The 25,131-nt window shown below is 43.7% G+C and overlaps 1 protein-coding gene across 2 annotated transcripts in view; it reads left to right on the top strand.

Moving 5' to 3' along the window:
- LOC106601851 (cytochrome P450 2K1) overlaps positions 1-17,586 on the top strand; it is a 33,750-nt gene extending 16,164 nt beyond the window's left edge. For both annotated transcript variants that reach the window (XM_014194264.3, XM_014194263.3), the window contains 3 exons: positions 8,025-8,166; positions 15,646-15,972; positions 16,169-17,586. In XM_014194264.3, the coding sequence (XP_014049739.2) occupies positions 8,025-8,166; positions 15,646-15,972; positions 16,169-16,356 (657 nt within the window). In that variant the 3' untranslated portion in view covers positions 16,357-17,586. The remainder of the gene's footprint in view (positions 1-8,024; positions 8,167-15,645; positions 15,973-16,168) is intronic.
- Positions 17,587-25,131: the final 7,545 nt, after the last annotated feature.

Raw genomic sequence — 25,131 nt, 5'->3', positions numbered from 1 at the left:
ACGGGACGTACAGACGCCCAGCAGGACACTGGACGGGAGCTTGCTCTGCACGTAACACCTGCTCAATGTCCGCGTCCAGCTCCCACACTACCGGAACCACCAGGCAGGAGGCGGGGAGTATGGGAGTGGGATCCATGGGCCGCTCCTCTGTGTCATACAGCCAGAACAATGCGTCTGTCTTCACGTTCTGGGAGCCTGGCCTGTAGGAAAGGGTGAACACAAAACGGGTGAAAAACATGGCCCACCTTGTCTGGCGAGGGTTCAGTCTCCTCACTGCCCGGATGTACTCCAGATTGCAGTGGTCAGTCCAGATGAGAAAAGGGTGTTTAGCCCCCTCAAGCCAATGTCTCCCCGCCTTCAAGGCCTTGACGACAGCCAACAGCCAACAGCTCCCGGTCCCCCACGTCATAGTTTCGCTCCGCCGAGCTGAGCTTCTTCGAGAAGAAGGCACAGGGGCAGAGCTTCGGTGGCGTACCCGAGCGCTGAGAGAGCACAGCTCCTATCCCAGCCTCGGACGCGTCCACCTACACTATGAACGCCAAAGAGGGATCCGGATGGGCCAGCACGGGAGCCGAGGTCAACAGAGCCCTCAGGTGACTAAAAGCTCTGTCCGCCTCAGCTGACCACTGCAAACGTACCGGGCCCCCCTTCAGCAGTGAGGTAATGGGAGCCATTACCTGACCAAAACCCTTGATAAACCTCCGGTAGTAGTTGGCAAACCCTAAGAACCGCTGCACCTCCTTTACCGTTGGTGGGAGTCGGCCAATTACGCACAGCTGAAATGTCGTCACTCTCCATCTCCACCCCTGAGGTGGAAATGCGATACCCTAGGAAGGAGACGGACTGCTGGAAGAACAGGCATTTCTCAGCCTTGACGTACAGGTCATGCCCCAACATGCAACCAAGCACCCTGCGCACCAGGGACACATGCTCGGCGAGTGTAGCGGAGTATATCAGAATGTCATCAATATACACCACTACACCCTGCCTGTGCAGGTCCCTGAAAATCTCGTCAACAAAGGCTTGGAAGACTGATGGCGCATTCATCAACCCATACGGCATGACGAGGTACTCATAGTGCCCTGAGGTGGTACTGAGGTGGTGTCTTCCACTCGTCTCCCTCCCGGATACGCACCAGGTTGTAAGCGCTCCTGAGATCTAGTTTGGTGAAGAAGCGCGCCCCGTGCATTGACTCAATAGCTGTGGCTATGAGTGGTAGCGGGTAAACTATAACTCACAGGGATCTGGTTCAGACCCCGATAGTCAATACACTTTGCGCAGACCTCCGTCCTTCTTCACAAAAAAGAAACTCGAGGAGGCGGGTGAAGTGAAGGACCGAATGTACCACTGACGCAGGGATTCGGAGACATATGTTTCCATAGCCTCCGTCTCCGCCTGTGAGAGGGGATACACGTGACTCCTGGGAAGTGCAGCGTCTACCAGGAGATTTATCGCACAATCGCCCCGTCGATGGGGTGGTAATTGAGTCGCCTTCTTTTTGAAGAAGGCGAGAGCCAAATCTGCATATTCAGGGGGAATGCGCACGGTGGAGACCTGGTCTGGACTTTCAACCGTAGTAGCACCAACGGAAACCCCTGAACACCTCCCCGAGCACTCTCGCAACCACCCCGTGAGAGCCCTCTATGGCCAAGAAACAGTGGGGTCATGACAAGCTAACCAGGGTAGGCCTAGCACCAGGGGAAACGCAGGAGAGTCAATAAGGAAGAGACTAATTCTCTTTGTGACCCCCTGCGTCACCATGCCCAGAGGAGCAGTGGCCTCCCTAATCAACCCTGACCCTAATGGTTGACTATCTAAGTCGTGAACGAGGAAGGGCACAGCCACTGGAACAATGGGGATCCCTAAACTATGGGCGAACGATCTATCTATAAAATTCCCAGCCGCGCCTGATTCGACGAGCGCCTTATGCTGGGAATGCGGGGAAAACTCACGAAAAGTGACATACACAAACATATGTGCAACAGAGTGCTCTGGGTGAGAATGGTGCCGGTTCACCTGGGGTGACGCCAGAGTGCCCTGCCTGCTGCCTCGATACCCAGAGGAACCAACCCGGCACCGACTGGCAGTGTGACCTCTGCAGCCACAGATGGTGCACGAGCTGGAAACCCCTCCAGTCTCCCTGCGCACCGCCCCTCCCAGCTCCATGGGTATCAGAGAGGGGGTGCGAGGGGATGGAACCAACAGACCCCGATCTGAACGTCTGCGGGTAGCTAGCAGGTTATCCAGCCAGATGGACAAGTCCACCAGCTGGTCGAACGTGAGGATGGTGTCTCTGCAGGCCAACTCCCGACGGACGTCCTCGCGCTGACTACAGAGATAATGGTCAATCAGGGCCCTGTCGTTCCATCCCGTGCCGGCAGCCAGGGTCCGAAACTCCAGGGCCAACTCCTGGGCGCTCCTCGTCCCCTGCCTCAAATGGAAGAGGCGTTCACCTGCCGCTCTACCCTTGGGAGGGTGATTGAAGACTGCCCAGAAGCAGCGGGTGAACTCCTCAAACTGGTCCAATGCCGCATCTCCCTCTCTCCACACGGCGTTGGCCCACTCCAGGGCTTTCCCGGTGAGGCACGATACGAGAGCGGACACCCTCTCACGGCCCAAAGGAGCCGGGTGGACGGTTGCCATGTATAAGTCCAGCTGCAACAGGAACCCCTGGCAGTTCGCAGCCGTCCCATCGTATTCCTGGGGAAGGGAGAGACGAATCCCACTGGGACCAGGAGAAGGAGGGGCGCATAATGGAGACCCTGGTTGTGCTGGTGGAGGTGCTGGGAGAACTTCCTGTATCTCCCAGCGGTCCATTGTCTGGACAACGCGGTCTATGGCGGTGCCAAGATGGTGGAGCATTGCTGCATGCTCCCGGACATGCTCCTCCACCCCTATACCCGGGGTACCTGCTCCTGCTGACTCCATAAGTTTGGTCCGGAATTCTGTAGGGGGTGCGTACTGGCTGCAGAGAAGTCAGGCGCAGGAGAGAAAAAACTGATTTACAACGGCGCAGTTTAACCTCTTACATCTAGACGTTCCGCTAGCGGAACACCTGCTCCAATATCCAATGATAGGCGTGGCGCGAATTACAAATTCCTCAAAAATACAAAAACTTCAATTTTTCAAACATATGACTATTTCACAGCATTTTAAAGACAAGACTCTCCTTTATCTAACCACACTGTCCGATTTCAAAAAGGCTTTACAGCGAAAGCAAAACATTAGATTATGTCAGCAGAGTACCCAGCCAGAAATAATCAGACACCCATTTTTCAAGCTAGCATATAATGTCACAAAAACCCAGAAGACAGCTAAATGCAGCACTAACCTTTGATGATCTTCATCAGATGACACACCTAGGACATTATGTTATACAATACATGCATGTTTTGTTCAATCAAATTCATATTTATATCAAAAAACAGCTTTTTACATTAGCATGTGACGTTCAGAACTAGCATACCCCCTGCAAACTTCTGGGGAATTTACTAACAATTTACTAAATTACTCACGATAAACGTTCACAAAAAGCATAACAATTATTTTAAGAATTATAGATACAGAACTCCTCTATGCACTCGATATGTCCGATTTTAAAATAGCTTTTTGGTGAAAGCACATTTTGCAATATTCTAAGTACATAGCCCAGCCATCACGGGCTAGCTATTTAGACACCCGGCAAGTTTAGCCTTCACCAAAATCAGATTTACTATTACAAAAGTTTGATTACCTTTTGTTGTCTTCGTCAGAATGCACTCCCAGGACTGCTACTTCAATAACAAATGTTGGTTTGGTCCAAAATAATCCATCGTTATATCCAAATAGCGGCGTTTTGTTCGTGCATTCCAGAAACTATCCGAAATGGTAAATCAGGGTCGCGGGCATGGCGCAATTCGTGACAAAAAAATTCTAAATATTCCATTACCGTACTTCGAAGCATGTCAACCGCTGTTTATAATCCATTTTTATGTAATTTATCTCGTAAAAAAGCGATAATATTCCGACCGGGAATCTCCTTTTCGGTAAACAGAGGAAAAATCACAAACACGGGGGCGGCCAGTGCACGCGCCTAAGCCCACAGTCCCTTGATCGGCCACTTGAGAAAGGTGATAATGTGTTTCAGCCTGGGGCTGGAATGACGACATTCAGGTTTTTCCCGGGCTCTGAGAGCCTATTGGAGCCGTGGGAAGTGTCACGTTACCGCAGAGATCCTTTGTAATGGAATGAGATGTCAAAGAAAGACAATAAATGGTCAGACAGGCCACTTCCTGTAAAGGAATCTCTCAGGTTTTGACCTGCCATTTGAGTTCTGTTATACTCACAGACACCATTCAAACAGTTTTAGAAACTTTGGAGTGTTTTCTATCCAAAGCCAATAATTATATGCATATTCTAGTTACTGGGCAGGAGTAGTAATCAGATTAAATCGGGTACGTTTTTTATCAAGCCGTGAAAATACTGCCCCCTAGCCATAACAGGTTAATAAATAAAACCACAGTTAACTGAACAATAAATCAATGGGTAAACAAAACCCGTTACACACCAGCATAATGTGCACAAGCCCTACAATAAACAATTCCGGACAAGGACATGGGGGGGAACAGAGGTTTCTATACACAACATGTAATGATGGAATTGAAACCAGGTGTGTGTGTGAATACAAGACAAAACAAATGGAAAATGAAAAGTGGATCTATGATGGCTAGAAGACCGGCGACGCCGACCACCGAACACCGCCCGAACAAGGAGAGGAAACAACTTCAGCAGAAGTCGTGACAGAAATGCTTGTAATTATGCTTCAGTATTCTATAGTAACAACTGACAAAAATATCTAAATACACTGAATCAGCAAACTTTGTGAAAATTAATATTTGTGTCATTCTCAAAACTTTTGGCCACGACTGTACATGATTTCATGTGTTATTTCATTGTTTTGATGTCTTCACTATTAAAATAGTAAAAATAACAACTTGAATGAGAATGTGTTGTTAAACTTTTGAGTGTTTGTGTATGTGTGTGTGTGTGTGTGTGTGTGTGTGTGTGTGTGTGTATATATATATATATATATATATATAAATATACACTTGAAGTCGGAAGTTTACATAAACTTAGGTTGAAGTCATTCAAACTCGTTTTCAACCATTCCACAAATGTCTTGTTAATAAACTATAGTTTTGGCAAGTCGGTTAGGACCTCTACTTTGTGCATGACACAAGTAATTTTTCCAACAATTGTTTACAGAGACATTATTTCACTTATAAATATCTGTATCACAATTCCAGTGGGTCAGATGTTTACATACACTAGGTTGACTGTGCGTTTAAACAGCTTGGAAAATTTCAGAAAATGATGTGATGGCTTTAGAAGCTTCTGATAGGCTAATTGACTACATTTGAGTCAATTGGAGGTGTACCTGTGGATGTATTTCAAGGCCTACCTTCAAACTCAGTGCCTCTTTTCTTGACATCAAGGGGAAATCAAAAGAAATCAGCCAAGACATCAGATTTTTTTTTTGTGGACCTCCACAAGTCTGGTTCATCCTTGGGAGCAATTTCCAAATGCCTGAAGGTACCACATTCATCTGTACAAACAATAGTACGTAAGTATAAACACCATGGGACCACGCAGCCGTCATTCTGCTCAGGAAGGAGACGCGTTCTGTGTCCTAGAGATTAACGTACTTTGGTGCGAAAAGTGCAAATCAATCCCAGAACAACAGCAAAGGACCTTGTGAATATGCTGGTGGAAACAGGTACAAAAGTATCTCATATCCACAGTAAAACGAGTCCTATATTGACATAACCTGAAAGGCCGCTCAGCAAGGAAGAAGCCACTGCTCCAAAACCGCCATTAAAAAGACAGACTACGGTCTGCAACTGCACATGGGGACAAAGATTATACTTATTGGAGAAATGTCCTCTGGTCTGATGAAACAAAAATAGATCTGTTTGGCCATAATGACCATCGTTATGTTTGGATGGAAAAGTGTGAGGCTTGCAAGCCGAAGAACACCATCCCAACCATGAAGCACGTGGGTGGCAGCATCATGTTGTGGGGGTGCTTTGCTGCAGGAGGGACTGGTGCACTTCACAAAATAGATGACATCATGAGGCAGGAAAATTATGTGGATATATTGAAGCAACATCTCAAGACATCAGGAAGCTAAAGCTTGGTCGCAAATGGGTCTTCCAAATGGACAATGACCCCAAGCATACTTCCGAAGTTGTGGCAAAATGGCTTAAGGACAACAAAGTCAAAGTATTGGAGTGGCCATCACAAAGTACTGACCTCAATCCCATAGAACATTTGTGGGCAGAACTGAAAAGCATGTGCGAGCAAGGAGGCCTACAAACCTGATTCAGTTACACCAGCTCTGTCAGGAGTAATGGGCTAAAATTCACCCAACGTATTGTGGGAAGCATGTGGAAGGCTACCCGAAACATTTTACCCAAGTTAAACAATTTAAAGGCAATGCTACCAAATACTAATTGAGTGTATGTAAACTTCTGACCCACTGGGAATGTGATGAAAGAAATTCAAAGTCAAAATAAATCATTCTCTCTACTATTATTCTGACATTTCACATTCTTAAAATAAAGTGGGGATCGTACCTAACCTAAGACAGAGAATTTTTACGATTTCTATTTTATTATAAATGTGTAAAAATGTCTAAACCTGTTTTTGCTTTGTCATTATGGGGTATTGTGTGTAGATTGAGGAACAAATAAATTGAATACATTTTACAATTATGGTGTAAAAAAACTAAATGTGGAAAAAGTCAAGGGATCTGAATACTTTCGGAATGCACTGTACATATTTACAAAAACAGTATGGGGGATTGGAAATGATGCTGACATTTACATTGATAGATTGTAGCTTCCATCTGCAATATTAAAGCTGATCTACCCCCCCCCCCCCCCCCCCAGAAATAAAACATGTTAATTCTTTGAATGAATAAAATCTAGGGATTTAGTGGGCATTGAGTAATGCGTAAATGGCCCATGTGATAGAGAATGAAGAAAATATAGGAGAGATTGTGCTGAAATGGCATTGGGCCCAGGCTGCAGCGGTATACACTGAGTGTATAAAACACTAGGAACATCTTCCTAATATTGAGTTGCACCCCTTTTTGCCATCAGAACAGCCTCAATTCGTTGGTGGTATGGACTCTACAAGGTGTCAAGTGGATGCTGGCCCATGTTGACTAGAATGCTTCCCACAGTTGTGTCAAGTTGCATGGATGTCCTTTGGGTCGTGCACCATTCTTGATACACATGGGAAAATGTTGAGCGTGAAAAAACCCAGCAGCGTTGCAGTTCTTGACACTCAAACTGATGTGCCTGGCACCTACTACCATACCCCATTCAAAGACACATCTTTTGTCTTGCCCAATGGCACACATACACAATCCATGTCTCAAGGCTTAAAATGTTTTATTTAACCTGTCTCCTACCCTTCTACACTGATTTTGGATTTAACAAGTGACATCAATAAGGGATCATAGCTTTCAACTGGATTTATCTGGTCAGTCTATGTAAGGCTTCCCCAACTGGCAGCCCAGAGACCGAATTTGGCCCTCGGGTGGTTTTATTTGGTTTCAATTTTATTTATTTATTTTTACAAAAGACTGTAAAAACACTAGGAACTGATTTTTAATTTTGGAAATCTGTTGCCAAGTATTCCCATGCATAATAGAGAGACACGTGTGATTGTCTACAAATGTAAGAAAGGTTTGAGAGAAAAAAATTGGCCCGCGGGTGAAACTAGTTGATGATCCCTGGTCTAAGCCATGGAAACAGCATTTGTTCCTAATGTTTTGTACACTCAGTGTATGTGTTCTGGAGGCTGCAGCTAAGACTGCTACACCATGTATGTAAAATGTGTGTAGAAGTTACATGTAAAAACACATTTTTGAAAGCAAATCTTTGCCCTTCGAAAAGAATGGAAAGACTGCTCGACCATGACTATCGAGGGGAAAAAATATTTTCGCCCCTTTAAAATGCTTTTTCTGTATGTATAAGGAATCTGGCAACAAGAACTCTCACTACCATGACAACAACCTGATATCCTCTGTGGCCAACCTGTTTTCTGCTGGTACAGACACCACAGGGGCAACCCTACGCTGGGTTTTGATGCTAATGGCCAAGTACCCCCTTATACAGGGTAAGCATCAGTGAGCACACAGACACACACCTTTGTACAGACATTGCAAGTGATTGTAGTACTGCAAGACAATCAAGGTGTTACTTGCTGTAAACATTTCCAAATTGCCCACTTGAACCACAGACCAGTTTATAGTTTGTTTCAAATGCTTGAACACTGAATGAAACTGTAATCTACATGAATGTAACGAAATGTGTTGAAATGACGACATTTCAACCAGATTTTCTCATTAGGATAACCTACATGTGTAAGGCAGCAAAGTGACAGACAGACAGACGGACGGACGGACGGACGGACGGACGGACGGACGGACGGACGGACGGACGGACGGACGGACGGACGGACGGACGGACGGACGGACGGACGGACGGACGGACGGACGGACGGACGGACGGACAGACAGACAGACAGACAGACAGACAGACAGACAGACAGACAGACAGACAGACAGACAGACAGACAGACAGACAGACAGACAGACAGACAGACAGACAGACAGACAGAATGGAGTTGTACTATGGTGTGGTATTTGTGGCAATAAAGGATACTGTAGCCATAGAGGACAACAGGTTCTTAACTTGGGAGGGAGAGTAGTGGCACAAATACCTGGAAGGAGACAGTGATTGGAGTAGAATACACAATTATAATATTTATTATTAGAACAGAAAGATAAATAAAAAAAAGAGTTCAAAAATGTTCTGCAAAATGTCTTCAGAAAGATTCTCAGAAAATTACACTTGCAAAAACATCCTTCAATGTCGAACAGATAATGCACTTTCCCCACCTTCCAACTTGACCTCCCCACCCTCCAGCTTGGACAGGTGTATATTGTTTGTGTGCAGCTTTTCCTTATTTACGTATAAGCATTTTTTGGAACATCGTTTTACATTTTCAAGACACAGAACTCAGTGCCATTTTTCATAACACTAAATGCATTTTTAAAATGTACACTGACCAAAAATATAAACGCAACAATTTCAAAGATTTTACTGAAGTACAGTTCATATAAGGAAATAAGTCAATTGAAATAAATTCATTAGGGCCTAATCTATGGATTTCACATGACTGGGAAATAGAACATAGAAATACAAAAAATAGAACATAACCCAAAACCCGGAAATAATAAATCAAACACCCTTCTAAACAAACCACCACCCTGAACCACATAAAACAAATACCCTCTGCCACGTCCTGACCAAACTGCAATCACAAATAACCCCTATACTGGTCAGGACGTGACACTTACCTAAGACAGGAAATTATTACTAGGATTAAATGTCAGGAATTGTGAAAAACTGAGTTTAAATGTATTTGGCTAAGGTGTATGTAAACTTCCGACTTCAACTGTGTACCCAAATATACACACATCTAAGTAAGGAATGGATTAAGAATATATACATACATGTCAGAGCGGCGTTGGACTAAGATACAGTGGCATAGTATAGAATGCAGTATATACATATGAGATGGGTGATGCAATATGTAAACACAATTAAAGTGGATAAGATACCGTAGATTAGTGTAGAGTACAGCTTATGCATATGAGATGAGTAATGCAAGATAAGGAAACATTATTAAAGTGGCTAGTGTTTAATTTCCTTAAAGTGGCCAGTGATTTCTAATCTATGTCTATAGGCAGCAGCCTCTGATGTGCTGGATATGGCTGTTTAACAGTCAGTGGCGTAGTATAGAATACCATACAGTATATACAAATGAGATGAGTCATGCAATATGTAAACACAAAGTGGCTAAGATACAGTAGAATAGTGTAGAGTGCAGTTTATGCATATGAGATGAGTATTGCAAGATACGGAAACATTATTAAAGTGGCTAGTGATTTCAAATCTATGTCTATAGGCAGCCGTCTCTGATGTGCTAGTGATGGCCTTGAGATAGAAGCTGTTTTTTCAGTCTCTCGGTCCCAGCTTTGATGCACCTGTACTAACCTCGCCTTTTGGATAATAGTGGGGTGAACAGGCAGTGGCTCGGGTGGTTGATGTCCTTGATGATCTTTTTGGCATTCCTGTGACATTGGGTGCTGTAGGTGTCCAGGAGGGCAGGAAGTTTGCCCCCGGTAATGCTTTGGGCAGACAGCACCACCTCTCTGGAGCGGTTGTGGGCGGTGCAGTTGCCGTTCCAGGTGGTGATACAGCCCGACAGGATGCTCTCAATTGTGCATCTGTAAAAGTTTGAGGGCTTTAGGTGTTAAGTCAAATTTCTTCAGCCTCCCTGAGGTTGAAAAGGCGCTGTTGCACCGCCTTCACCACACTGTCTGTGTGGGTGGACCATTTCAGTTTGTCAGTGATGTGTATGCCGAGAAACTTTAAACTTTCCACTTTCTCCACTGAGGTCCCATCGATGTGGATAGGGGGTCGCTCCCTCTGCTGTTTCCTGAAGTCCACGATCATCTCCTTAGTTTTGTTGATGTTGCGTGAGAGGTTATTTTCCTAGCACCCACTCCCAGAGCCCTCACCTCCTCCCTGTAGGCTGTCTCATCATTGTTGATAATCTAGCCTACCACTGTTGTGTCATCTGCAAACTTGATGATTGAGTTGGAGGCGTGCTTGGCCACGCAGTCATGGGTGAACAGGGAGTACAGGAGAGGGCTGAGCACACACCCTTGTGGGCCCCCAGTGTTGAGGATCAGTGAAGAGGTGTTGTTTCCTACCTTCACCACCTGGGGGCGACCCATCAGGAAGTCCAGGACCCAGTTGTACAGGGCGGAGTTCAGACCCAGGGCCTCGAGCTTGATGAGCTTGGAGGGTACTATGGTGTTGAATGCTGAGCTATAGTCAATCAACAGCATTTTTACATAGGTATGCCTCTTGTCCAGATGGGCTAGGGCAGTGTGTAGTGTGGTGGTGATTGCATCGTCTGTGGATCTATTGGGGCGGTAAGCAAATTAAACTGGGTCTAGGGTGTCCGGTAGGGTGGAGGTGATATGATCCTTGACTAGTCTCTCAAAGCACTTCATGATGACAGAGGTGAGTGCTACGGTGCGATAGTCATTTAGTTAAATTACCTTTGTCCCTGTACCTAAGAAAGAGATGGTGGCCATCTTGAAGCATGTGGGGACAACAGCCGGGGATAGGGATTGATTGAATACATCTGTGTACACACCAGCCAGCTGGTCTGTGCATGCTCTGAGGATGCGGCTAGGGATACCATCCGGGACGGCAGTATTGCGAGGGTTAACACACATAAATGTCTTACTCACATCGGCAACGGAGAAGGAGAGCCCGCAGTCCTTGGTGGTGGGCCGTGTCAGTGGCACTGTATTATCCTCAAAGCGAGCGAAGGTGTTCAGCCTGTCCGGAAGCAAGTCGTCGGTGTCCGCGACGTGGTTGGTTTTCCTTTTATAATCCGTGATTGTCTGTAGACCCTGCCACATACGCCTCGTGTCTGAGCTGTTGAACTGAGACTCAACTTTGTCCCAATACCGACGTTTAGCCTGCTTGATAGCTTTGCAGATTTTCCCAGTCTTGCCCTGGTTAACTTCTATGGGCTAGGTGGGAAGCTACAACAGCCAGTGAAATATCATGGCGGAAAATTCAAAAACAACAAAATGTCATAACTCAACTTTCTCAAACATGCAACTATTTTACACCATTTTAAAGATACACTTCTCCTTGATGTAACCACATTGTCCGATTTCAAAAAGGCTTTACAGCGAAAGCAAAACATTAGATTATGTTAGGAGAGTACATAGACAAAAATAATCACACAGCCATTTTCCAAGCAAGGACATGTGTCAATAAAACCCAAAACACAGCTAAATGAAGCACTAACCTTTGACGATCTTCATCAGATGACACTCCTAGGACATTATGTTACACAATACATGTATGTTTTGTTCGATAAAGTTCATATTTATATCCAAAAACAGCATTTTACATTGGCGTGTGATGTTCAGAAAATGTATTCCCACCAAAACGTCCGGTGAATGTGCACATCAATTTACAAAAATACTCATCATAAACGTTGGCAAAATATATAACAATTATTTTAAGAATTATAGATAGACTACCCCTGGATGCAACCGCTGTGTCAGATTTTAAAATAACTTTACGGAGAAAGCACATTTTTCAATATTCTGAGTACATAGCTCAGCCATCACGGCGAGCTATTCAGACACCCGCCAAGTTCGAGGCAACCTAAACTCAGAATTAGTATTAGAAATATTCTCTTACTTTTGCTGATCTTCGTCAGAATGCACTCCCAGGACTGCTACTTCCACAAGAAATGTTGTTTTTGTTCGAAATAATCCATATTTATGTACAAATACCTCCGTTTTGTTCATGCGTACAGATCACTTATCCAAAGGCATAACGCGCAAGTGCGGAACGAGAGATGAAAAGTCAAAATGTTCCATTACCGTACTTAGAAGCATGTCAAACGCTGTTTAAAATCAATCTTTATGGTATTTTTAACGTAAAATTGTGATAATATTCCAACTGGACAATAGCATATTCATTCAAGAAGAAAAAGAAGGAGGGGCGCGCTCGCGGGACCGAGCATATCCAATCCCTTTGTTGCCAGGCAGACCACTCAGAAACTGAGCTCCTATTATCTGCCCAGTGACAGGAAAATGCTCAAACCACTTTTTGAAGGCTTTAGACAGCCAATGGAAGCCTTAGGAAGAGCAACGTCCCCCACAGACACTGTAGTTTCGATAGAGAACCAAAAGAAGAACTACAATTCTCAGACTTTCCACTTCCTGCTTGGAATTTTCTCAGGTTTTTGCCTGCCATATGAGTTCAGAGTGTTTCAGAGTGTTTTCTATCCAAATCCACTAATAATATGCATATTCTAGTTTCTGGGCCAGAGTAGTAACATGTTTAAATTGGGTACGTTTTTCATCTGGCCGTGAAAATACTGCCCCCTAGCCCAGACAGGTTAAATGCGGTGGTTCGCGCTTTCAGTTTTGAGCGAATGCTCCCATCTATCCACGGTTTCTGGTTGGGGTCGGTTTTAATAGTCAGTGGGTACAACCTCTCCTATGCACTTTCTGATAGACACATTTACCGATACGGTGAATGAGATTATTATTTTCTGAAGCTACTCTGAACAAATCCCAGTCTGCATGATCAAAACAATCTTGAAGCGTGGATTCCGATTGGTCAGACCAGCGTTGAATAGTCCTTACCACGGGTGCTTCCTGTTTGAGTTTCTGCCTATAGGAAGAGAGGAGCAAGATGGAATCATGGTCCGATTTGCCGAATGGAGGGCGGGAAGGGCCTTATATGCATTACGGAAGGTAGTGTAACAGTGGTTGAGAGTTTTAGCCGTGCGAGTACATAGAGTTGATAGAATTTCGGTAGGCTTTTCTTCAAGTTTGCTTTGTTAAAATCCACAGCTACAAAAAATGCAGTCTCAGGATATGTGGTTTCCAGTTTGCATAAAGTCCATTGAAGTTCTTTAAGGGCCGTCGTGGTATTAGCTTGAGTGGGGGATATAGACGGCTGTGGCTATTATTGATGTAAATTCCCTCGGGAGATAGTACGGTCGGCATTTGATTGTGAGATATTCTAGGTTGGGTGAACAGAAGGACTTGAGTTCCTGTATGTTATCACAGTTACACCATAAGTCGTTAGTCATAAAACATATACCTCCACCCTTCTGCTTCCCAGAGAGATGTTTATTCCTGTCGGCACGATGCTTTGAGAACCCAACTAGCTTTATGGAGTCAGACAGAATATCTTGAGATCCATCTTTCCGTGAAGCAGTGTATATCACAATCCCTGGTGTCTCTCTGAAAAGCAACTCTCGCCTTGAGCTTGTCAACTTTATTATCCAGCGATTGGACATTAACGAGTAAAATACTCGGGAGCGGTGGGTGGTTAGCACGCTTCCTAAGTCGGACCAGAAGACCGCCCTGAGTACCTCTCCTCCACCGGCGTTGTTTTGGATCAGCCTCTGTAATAAGTTCAACTGCTCTGGGGAGAGCAAACAAATGATCTGCTCCAGGTCGTAATCCTGGTCGTGATGCTGGTAGTCTGGTGAGTTACCGCCGCTCTAATATCCAAAAGTTCTTCCCGGCTGTATGTAATGGCACAAAACAATTCTAGAGCTAATTCTGTAAAAAAAAATAGTACATAAACAAACAAAATACTGCAGTTTCCTAACAGATAGTTGCGATGCTGCCATCTCTGTCGGCGCCATTAAAACTAAAGATACCCTAAAAATGCAAATACATCCATCAAAATAACAAGACTACCTGCAAAAACTGGGATCCACGTGGCCAAAACAATCCCTTTTATGCACAACAGTATGTAATTTCTCATTGTTTTCACATTAAATGCAAATGATAAGCACTGTTTGGCAAAACACTAGACACATCTCTCTACACAGGACACAAACCTATTGTGTACAGAATGTCAAACAAAACAAAATTAATATCACAGTCAATAACAAGTACTCCCATATCTTTTACCATTAACATGAAAACTCTCTTTGTACAGTGACTGGTTTTACAGTACTAAAGTCACAATTGCACTTTCAACATCTCTTCTCTTTGATTTATCTTCAATGCATTGTAAACATTTACATCGTTACAATATCCAGCACCGGACACTTTTGCAATTCTTAACAGTATCAATTTAGGTTTAGTGAAATTCTTCCCGCTTTAGTATTAGATGCTAATTCAGAGAACAAGAATACAGCTGTCTCTGAAATAGTTGATTACAATCTCGTACTATTTACTCTATTTAATAGAAAAATATATTTAATGATGGTCATAATATCACTCCTGCTCTCTCCCTCCAGCACTCGACATCACCAGTCTACTATCCACCGGTCTTGGCCACCCACATTGCGCACACATGGCAACCATCATTGCGCACTGCTGCGCCCGTCGTTAAGCTCACCTGGCCTTCATCACCACCCTGATTAGTCTCCATTCTTATAGCCCTCACCAACCTCAGTCATCAGGCAGAATTGGTTCTGTTTTCATGTCCTGATGCGGCGCTTGTTTTGTACTTGCGATGGTCGTTATTATTAACCTCACCAGCTGCACCTGCTTCATGACTCAACGTTACAGATTGTTAGTATTTGTTGAGCCATTATGTAATGAATGGTGAGATGACTTTGTCATTCTATGACAAATGATACTGTTTGCGTGGGCTGCGTTATCCCGGTTTTGAGGAAAGTGTTCAAGCAATTGAGAAACTAACAGTGTTGTTGGACATGATTTATACAATTGACTTTGTCTCGTGTAGTTGTTGTCTACTGTTTTGCAAAAAGTATCTTGTGTACAAGTGGGACCACTGTTTTACAAGAAGGTGTTATGCATTAAGTGTGATAACTTGGAACTGTGCAGAAAAGGTGATTGTTTTGGTACGTAGGTTAAGGTATCGTTCACACGGAGCCCCGTTTTAAGTTCAAGCCATCTTGTAAAAATTATAAAATGTCCAGGGTAAAGATTAAGATGACATTTTCTCTGAGAGTAGTAACTTTGGTCCTCCCTCCTTTCTGTCTCAGACCGGGTCCTGGAGGAGATCAGCAGCGTCATAGGAAGTCGTCAGCCCTTAGCAGAGGACAGGAAGAACCTGCCCTACACTGATGCAGTGATCCATGAGACCCAGAGACTGGCCAACATTTTACCCATGGCCATCCCTCACACCACCAGCCGAGATGTCACCTTCCAGGGATATTTCATCAAGAAGGGGACGTTTGTCTTTCCTCTACTGACGTCTGTCCTACAAGACGGAAACGAATGGGAGAGCCCACACACTTTTAACCCCGCCCACTTTCTGGATGTGGAAGGTCGCTTCACCAAGAGGGATGCCTTCATGCCTTTCTCTGCAGGTGAGTTCCACTGTTTCTGTATTCATACTGACTGGGTAAGTGAGTCTTTCTATGGTACTCTAAACTTAAGAGTTTGGGGAATTGCTTTGACCAAGGGAGAGTTTATGGTATGGAAATGTGTGTACAATTTGTCAACTATAGGAAATCTATGTAGACCTAATTGTCATATGTTGTCTCCCTCTTTATCTTCTTCCAGGTCGTAGGGTGTGTCTGGGGGAGAGTCTGGCCAGGATGGAGCTCTTCCTCTTCTTCACCTCCCTCCTGCAGCGCTTTCGTTTCTCTCCTCCTCCTGGAGTAACAGAGGATGATCTGGACCTCACACCATCCATGGGGTTCACCCTCAGTCCTTCACCTCACCAGCTGTGTGCTGTGAGACGGGTCTGAGATTAGTCTGGTCCTAATGTATATTATACATTACTTATTATACATGAACAAATGCTCCACTTTAGACAAACATGCTGAAATAGCTTACCTCACCAGCTGTGCTGTAAGCCAGGTCTGAGATGAAACCAGTCCCTCAATGGTTTTGGTTTAATTTGATTGCTCTACATTCCGACAATGTAATTGATTGATACAAAGCACTGCTACTATGCATGTACAGAATGCTTGTTGTTTTTGCTTGCTGCCTTGTCTGGGACTGGACAGCTGTTGCCAAGCTTAGCAAAGTCAATCAGTTTTCTAGCTAATGTTATCATTAGTTGACACTTATAGATATATATATATATCTATAAAAACATTCCCACAAGGGTGTATATATATATATATATATGACTAGCAAGCATACTTAGCCATATCTGCTAGCTAGAACAAATAACTACCACTAGCTCCAGCAGGAGTGGAAGTTTGACTGCCTACTTTCCCTCCATTAGCGGTTCCAGTTGTTGAAGGAGACTTGAAACAAAAAGAATGTATTTACACAGGAAACCCAATTCAGATCTTTTTCCACTGTTTAGTCTTTTGGCCTACCAGATCAGCTCTTTTGCCTACAATTGGACAAAAGACCAGAATTGGGCTCCCTGTGTAAAAGCAGCCAAAATGTCTCACTTAAAGTGAAGTTGTTTACAAACTGTTCGCTAGCTGGTGGCTAGTGTAAGCTACTCCTTGTCCATTGACCTTAGCTAGTGGTTAGCTTCAGCCACATTAGCTACTAGTGACTATTTACATATATAAATATATTGGAAAATTTGGGGACGAAATTCTAACTTATTGCACTTTAAAGCTTTCTTGTTCTGTTCAAACGGGCCAACCAAAGGTACATAACACTAACCGTGTCAGTTATTATAACCGCTAGATGATTGACTCATGCTAAGCTTGGATACACCCCAAAGATAAATAAGCTAAGACGTAGGCTTCTGATTAGCCTTTGACTATTTGATTAGTAGCGTGTCAGACGGCTCCATATGTATTGCTAATCAATAAACCCGTTGATGAGTGCTTGACATCGGCACCAGTTTGTCAAATTTTGGTGCATTTTGTCAACTTGGAGTCGGGGTTTGGAATAGAATAGAATCTGAATTACTGTCTGTGCACCAATGTAAACCGTTCAACTAGTAGATTTCACCCAAACTTTTAATAAAGGCTTAAAGTGGAACTGACAGTATTTTAGCAGTCTGTTCATATACACCCCCAGGAAGAATGACACCTTTTCGTTTATATCATCAGACAAGTGAGCACTTAGATATGGTCATTTTCAGGTTATCATAAATTCATAAAATGTTTGGGAATGATGGGAATGTAAGGCATTTGTGAAAATTCTATAGCAATATAAAGCGGCCGTGCGTTTGGACAATGAATAGACACTGCATTCACAGAGCAAATTAAATGTAACCATACTTTAAAAGTAATATATTTAAGCAATAAGGCACGGGGGCGTGTGGTATACCACGGCTAAGGGCAGTCCTTAACCGTGGCATATTGGCATATACCACAAATCCCCAATTATAAACTGGTTACCAACGTAATTAGAGCAGTAAAAATTAATGTTTTGTCATAGCCGTGGTATATCAGACCGTATACCATGGGTGTCAGACAATCGGCATTCAGGGCTCGAACCACCCAGTTTATAACATCAATTATTCTATTTATTTGCTGCAGGTGATTCTTTGATCCACCTCTACAGACAACACCATTCTGTATACATCTGGCCCTTTGGACACTGTTAACAAACCTCCAAACGAGCTTCAATGCCATACAACACTCCTTCCGTGGCCTCCAACTGCTCTTAAATGCTAGTAAAACGAAATGCATGCTCTTCAACCGACCGCTGACTGCACATGCCCGCCGACTAGCATCACTACTCTGGACGGTTCTGACTTAGAATATGTGGGCAACTATAAATACCTAGGTGTCTGGCTAGACTGTAAACTCTCCTTCCAGACTCACATTAAGCATCTCCAATCCAAAATTAAATCTGGAATTGTCTTCCTTTTTTGCAACAAAGCCTCCTTCACTCATGCTGCTCAACATACCCTCGTAAAACTGACTATCCTACCGATCCCTGACTTCGGCGATGTCATTTACAAAATATCCTCCAACACTACATTCAGTTTGCTATCACAGTGCCATCCGTTTTGTCACCAAAGCCCCATATACTACCCACCACTGCGACCTGTATGCGCTCGTTGGCTGGTCCTCGCTACATATTCGTAGCCAAACCCACTGGCTCCATGTCATCTACAAGTCTTTGCTAGGTAAAGATCCGCCTTATCTCTGGTCACCATAGCAACACCCACCCGTAGCACGCGCTCCAGTAGGTATATTTCACCGGTCATCCCCAAAGCCAACACTGGCTGCACTTGAACTGCATTTGAAAAATCAATCTAATTTAATACATTTTGATACCTCCTTTGCTTTCTCATTTTTGGCCTTCCTCTTTTGGGCTCCACTTTTGTGTTGATATATGGCTCTCTCTCGACTTTATGTCATTTCTTTTTTTTTTTTTTTTGCTGTTGTCTCTTTTTAGCTAGTTCTACTGTTGCTTAAAACTATGACAGAAACAACGCTTTGGAGAGTATTTGCACAATGAATCCCAGAATGCATTTCATTATCTTTAACATGGTATTGAAGCTATTGAATAATATGATTTATTTAGGAAATTAATTAGATTTATTGTCATCAATACACTAAAATATCATACTGACTTATGTAGTGGCAAAAAACATTTGTTGGTGAAACCATCAGTGGGATCATTTATCATATAGCCTACATTAAAGAAAGATCTTCTCATCAAATTGTAGACATGATGAACCTGCGTCAACAATTAATACTTGGGCGTGGTGGGGAGGTATTCAGATCCGGGCCCATCACGGGGCCCATGTATGTTGCAGGCCTTGGTGCGACCACACCAGCTGCACCGGCTGAAGCTATGCCACTGGCCACCAGTCTGCTTGCAGTTGTCAGTTACCGTCAGGTATGTGGATGATCAGGGCTTTATTCAGGAACGTTTGTTGGGCTACTTTGATGTGTCAAGTGCGCGAGATGCCCAGTCTGTGTTTGACTTTATGAATGTTGAGATGTCTGAGTTTAACTTCATAGAGAAACTCATCCAAACCTACGATGGCGCAGCTGTAATGGAACATATCTGCTATTTGTATTTACAGCTAAGTCCCCTCATGTTCCCTGATTTAAGAGGTGATGACCACTCCACTCCACTACCATTGTCAACTTTCTCCTGACATGAAGTGAAGCCACAACGTCTCGTGCCCTCTCATCAACTGAACATTGAATGTTTCCCTTCCAAGCACTGTGAGTACTGTCATAAGCGTTGTTGTAGGGAGCGGACCAAACTGCAGCATGTATAGTGAACATCTTCTTTTTATTATAAGGAAAAAACAAAAATACACTTACACAAAACAAACGACGAAAAACAGTCCTGTAAGGTGCTCAGACTATACACGGAAACAACCACCCACAAACACAAGAGAAAATTAACCCACTTAAATATGGCCTCCAATTAGAGGCAACGACATACATAGAAACACATAGAAATAGAAAATATAGAATATACACCAAAAACCACGAAACACACAAAACAAACACCCTCTGCCATGCCCTAACCACACTACAATAACAAACAACCCCTTTTACTGGTCAGGACGTGACAAGTACCCCTATCAATTTTCTCTCATTACTGTATGTAGAGTCAATCGCATACACAATCACATTATTACACATCAAAGATTTTACTCCTTGCTTGGACTAACTCATTCTTAGCTCTTTTGCCTAACTGTGTAGTGTCTTGTGTTATTGTTTTTGTCTTCCCAGTAAAATCCTGTCCTGCACTGGTCAAGCCTCTGAACACCTCAACTCATGCCACATACCCTCATTCAATCACTGCTGTGATCCCTTTCCAACACTGTGTAAGAATAGACTTTGTCGTGCCCTCTTCACAACTGTCTTGGTGTGTTTGGACCATTCTAGTTTGTTGTTGATGTGGACACCAAGGAACTTGAAGCTCTCAACCTGCTCCATTACAGCCCCGTCGATGAGAATGGGGGCATGCTCGGTCCTCCTTTTCCTGTAGTTCACAATCATCTCCTTAGTCTTGGTTACTTTGAGGGATAGGTTGTTATTCTGGCACCACCCGGCCAGGACTCTGACCTCCTCCCTATAGGCTGTCTCGTCGTTGTCGGTGATCAGGCCTACCGCTGTTGTGTCGTCTGCAAACTTAATGATGGTGTTGGAGTCGTGCCAGGCCACGCAGTCGTGGGTGAATAGGGAGTACAGGAGGGGACTGAGCACGCACCCCTGGGGGGCTCCAGTGTTGAGGATCAGCGTGGCAGATGTGTTGCTACCTACCCTCACCACCTGGGGGTGGCCCGTCAGGATGTCCAGGATCCAGTTGCAGAGGGAGGTGTTTAGTCCCAGGTTCCTTAGCTTAGTGATGAGCTTTGAGGGTACTAGGGTGTTGAACGCTGAGCTGTAGTCAATGAATAGCATTCTCACATAGGTGTACCTTTTGTCCAGGTGGGAAAGGGCAGTGTGGAGTGCAATAGAGATTGCATCATCTATGGATCTATTTGGGCGGTATGCAAATTGGAGTGGGTCTAGGGTTACCAGCCTTTCAAAGCACTTCATGGCTACGGACGTGAGTGCTACGGGTCTGTAGTCATTTAGGCAGGTTGCCTTTGTGTTCTTGGGCACAGGGACTATGGTGGCCTGCTTGAAACATGTTGGTATTAGAGACTCAATCAGGGACATGTTGAAAATGTCAGTGAAGACACCTGCCAGTTGGTCAGCACATGCCCGGAGCACACGTCCTGGTAATCCGTCTGGCCCCGCAGCTTTGTGTATGTTGACCTGTTTAAAGTTCTTACTCACGTCGGCTATGGAGAGCGTGATCACACAGTCATTCGGAACAGCTGGTGCTCTCATACATGCCTCAGTGTTGCTTGCCTCGAAGCGAGCATAGAAGTGGTTTAGCTCGTCTGGTAGTCTCGTGTCACTGGGCAGCTCGCGGCTGTGCTTCCCTTTGTAGTCTGTAATAGTTTGCAAGCCCTGCCACATCCGATGAGCGTCGGAGCCAGTGTAGTATGATTCAATCTTAGCCCTGTATTGACGCTTTGCCTGTTTGATGGTTCGTCGCAGGGCATAGCGGGATTTCTTGTAAGCTTCCGGGTTAGAGTCCCGCACCTTGAAAGCGGCAGCTCTACCCTTTAGCTCAGTGCGAATGTTGCCTGTAATCCATGGCTTCTGGTATGTACGTAGTGACTGTTGGGACGACGTCCTCAATGCACTTATTGATAAATCCAGTGACTGATGTGGTGTATTCCTCAATGTCATCGGAAGAATCCCGGAACATGTTCCAGTCTGTGATAGCAAAATAGTCCTGTAGTTTAGCATCTGCTTCATCTGACCACTTTTTTATAGACTGAGTCACTAGTGCTTCCTGCTTTAATTTTTACTTGTAAGCAGGAATCAATAGGAGAGAGTTGTTGTCGGATTTACCAAATGGAGGGTGAGGGAGAGCTTTGTACACGTCTCTGTGTGTGGAGTACAGGTGATCTAGAATTTATTTCCCTCTGGTTGCACATTTATAGAGATTTGGTAGAACTGATTTAAGTTTCCCTGCATTAAAGTCTCCGGCCACTAGGAGCGCCGCCTCTGGGTGAGTGGTTTCCTGTTTGCTTATTTCCTTATACAGCTGACTGAATGCGGTCTTCGTGCCAGCATTCATTTGTGGTGGTAAATAAACAGCCACGAAAAGTATTTTTCAAGTCACCAGCCTCCACGGGATCTTTAGTGACCACAGAGAGTCAGGACATGTTTAACGTCCCATCTGAAAGACGGCACCCTACACAGGGCAAAGTCCCCAATCACTGGCCTGTACATTGGGATATTTTGTTAGACCAGAGGAAAGGGTGCCCCCTACTGGCCCTCTAACACCACTTCCAGCAGCATCTGGTCTCCCATCCAGGTCCAACCCTGCTTAGCTTCAGAAGCAAGCCAGCAGTGGGATGCAGGGTGGTGTGCTGCTCCTATGACTGAACCCTTTCGGCCGTAGACCTATGTGATTTCATAGGCCTACAAACAGTAAGTATGTTGTCACCCAATCTATCTTGAATAAGAACATTATTAATGTGATCACCAGGTATCATTGGGCTGTATTGCTAAAATGGCACATTTTTCAACCGGGCCTGGTCAAGAATCCACTTTTCTAGTTTGAATCACATGGCTTATGGAATCCAGGCAGTAGGCCTCATGCTTATTTTCCTTTTTAATTTTCCTTTTTTTTAATCACAGGAACAGCATTTGACACCACCCAGCCTCTGAATTACGCCATCTACAACATAATCTCGGCCATAGTCTATGGCAGAAGGTTTGAATACACTGACCCCGTATTTACAGGCATGGCGGTTAGGGCCAATGAGACTTCACGCCTTACAGGCTGCGCATCAATTCAGGTACATTCTGCTAATTCAGTCCACTCTGTTTTTACTCTACTTTCTCAATAGATAATGACAGTCTTGGTGCAATCAATACAACTAGGAAATAAAACACTAGTCAGACTGAGATGTTTCTAACCAAAACATCAAGCTCCATTTGGAAAATACATGAGTCAACCATTGGATAGAGGGCTCTTCTTTGGCATAATGGCTTGTCACAAAGCCTGTTTTAGCATGGGCAATGACATTGAGGACATTCACCCTTTTGAAGTAGTCAAGTGGGTGGGACTTGCTATGGGTTAGGAGGGATCACAGAATTCCATCCAGGTCAGCAGGAGGGATCAGCCAATTAATTATACTACTGAGCAAACATTCCATAACTGCAGGTAGCAGTAAATCACCAACCTAGGCTTTATGCCTGTTCAGACAACACACTCCAGATGGCAGTATGCATCCTTACAGTTTCTTACTGACTATGAATAAACTTTTCAATTAAAATGACTACTTTAAAATAGTGAAAATCCTCAATGGCGCTGCCCATGCTAAAACAGGCTTTGCAGCATGTGAGCAGAATATCAAGTCTATGGAGCTAACTGAATCAGAGTACAACTTTCTACTTCCTGTTTCCTGTGCAAGTACCATTTTCTTGGTCCTAGAGTCATGAAATGTTCAGAGTACATCAAGGGGAGTTACTGCTTTCAGTAAATGTAAAACAATTTGGCAAAAACGTGTTAAGAGATTTTCATCAGGCATGACGATATTGTATACCTTTCCATGTAGTATCCATGTAGTAATAGTTTTATATACATGCAATAATGGTATACAGTGCCCTCCCATAATTATTGGGACAGTGAAGCATGTTTTCCTTCTTTTGGCTCTCTACTCCAGAAGCTTGGATTTTAAATCGAACAGTTACTATGAGGTTAAAGTGCAGACTGTCAGCCTTTCATTTGAGGGTATTTGTATTAATATCAGGTGAACCGTTTAGAAATTACAGCACTTTTTGTACCCATTTTAGGGGACCAAAAGTATTTTGACAAATTCACTTGTGTATTAAAGTAGTAAAAATATAAATATTTGGTCCCATATTCATAGCACACAATGACTACATCAACCTTGTGACTCTAAAAACTTGTTGGATGCATTTGCTGTTTGTTTTGGTTGTGTTTCAGATTATGTTGTGCCCAATAGAAATTAATAGTAAATGTATTGTGTCATTTTGGAGTCACTTTTATTGTAAATAAGAATAGAATATGTTTCTAAACACTTCTACATTAATTGTGGATGCTACCATCATAACGGATAGTCCTGGAGTATTGAGTCATAAGAAGAAAAAATGCTTCATTGTCCCAATAATTACAGAGGGCACTGTATAAGAAATATATACAAGCAGATGTTTGCATAAAGTGTTATGCATATTCTATATGTGTATATCCTGATAGATGTACAACATGTTCCCCTGGCTGGGTCCATGGATTAAGGACCTGACACGTCTGAAGAACAATAATGCCGATATGAAGGTGGATGTTACAGAGCTAGCGAGGGGCTTGAAGGGGACCCTGAACCCTCAGATGCGTGGAGGCTTTGTGGACTCATTCCTAATACAGAGGCAGAGCCTGGAGGTACTGTAGGATATTAAGTTTATGCAGAATCTGAGTCTTGCATCAAATTGTCGCCCACCCGAACTTTTGTTACAGGGGTTAAGCTAAATGTCCGGGCTGAGCTGCACGTATAAAATTGAGTATTTCCCCCATGTGGATCTGCCTTCACATTTACCTCGATCGTTGTCGATACCCCAGACAATTTTTCTGTCTAAATCTAGATACTTAAATAGCAAATTTGAACACACTATCACAACTTACTGTGAAATAGACACAAATTACTTATTCGGAATTCGTAACGGGCACTTTTTAATGTGTATTACACGATTTTCTTCATACTGCATTTTGTGTGTATCACACGATGTAACGTGACAAAATGTGGAAAAAGTCAAGGGTCTGAATACTTTCCGAAGACACTTTATATCATGTTCCGCTATTTGCTCATAGGATCCTATTCATTCCAAAATATGTTAAAAACAATACCTCCGATTAATAGGCCTACCATCATTACTGTTCTTAATATTATTATTAATATCAATACTATTCTTTTTCTTGTTTGCCCGTATGAATGGTCTTTTTAAAAATGTTTATTAACATTATCTTATATTTTCCACATACTGTCCAATACTAACTAACAAACTAAACTGACTTGGTGCTTGCATGACGGTTTCTAT

Source organism: Salmo salar, chromosome 03 (genome assembly GCF_965601325.2).
Source record: "Salmo salar chromosome 03, fSalSal1, whole genome shotgun sequence".
NCBI classification, from domain to species: Eukaryota; Metazoa; Chordata; class Actinopteri; order Salmoniformes; family Salmonidae; genus Salmo; species Salmo salar.
The sequence above is the reverse complement of the archived record's forward strand: the minus strand, read 5'-3'. Positions and strand labels throughout refer to the sequence as shown.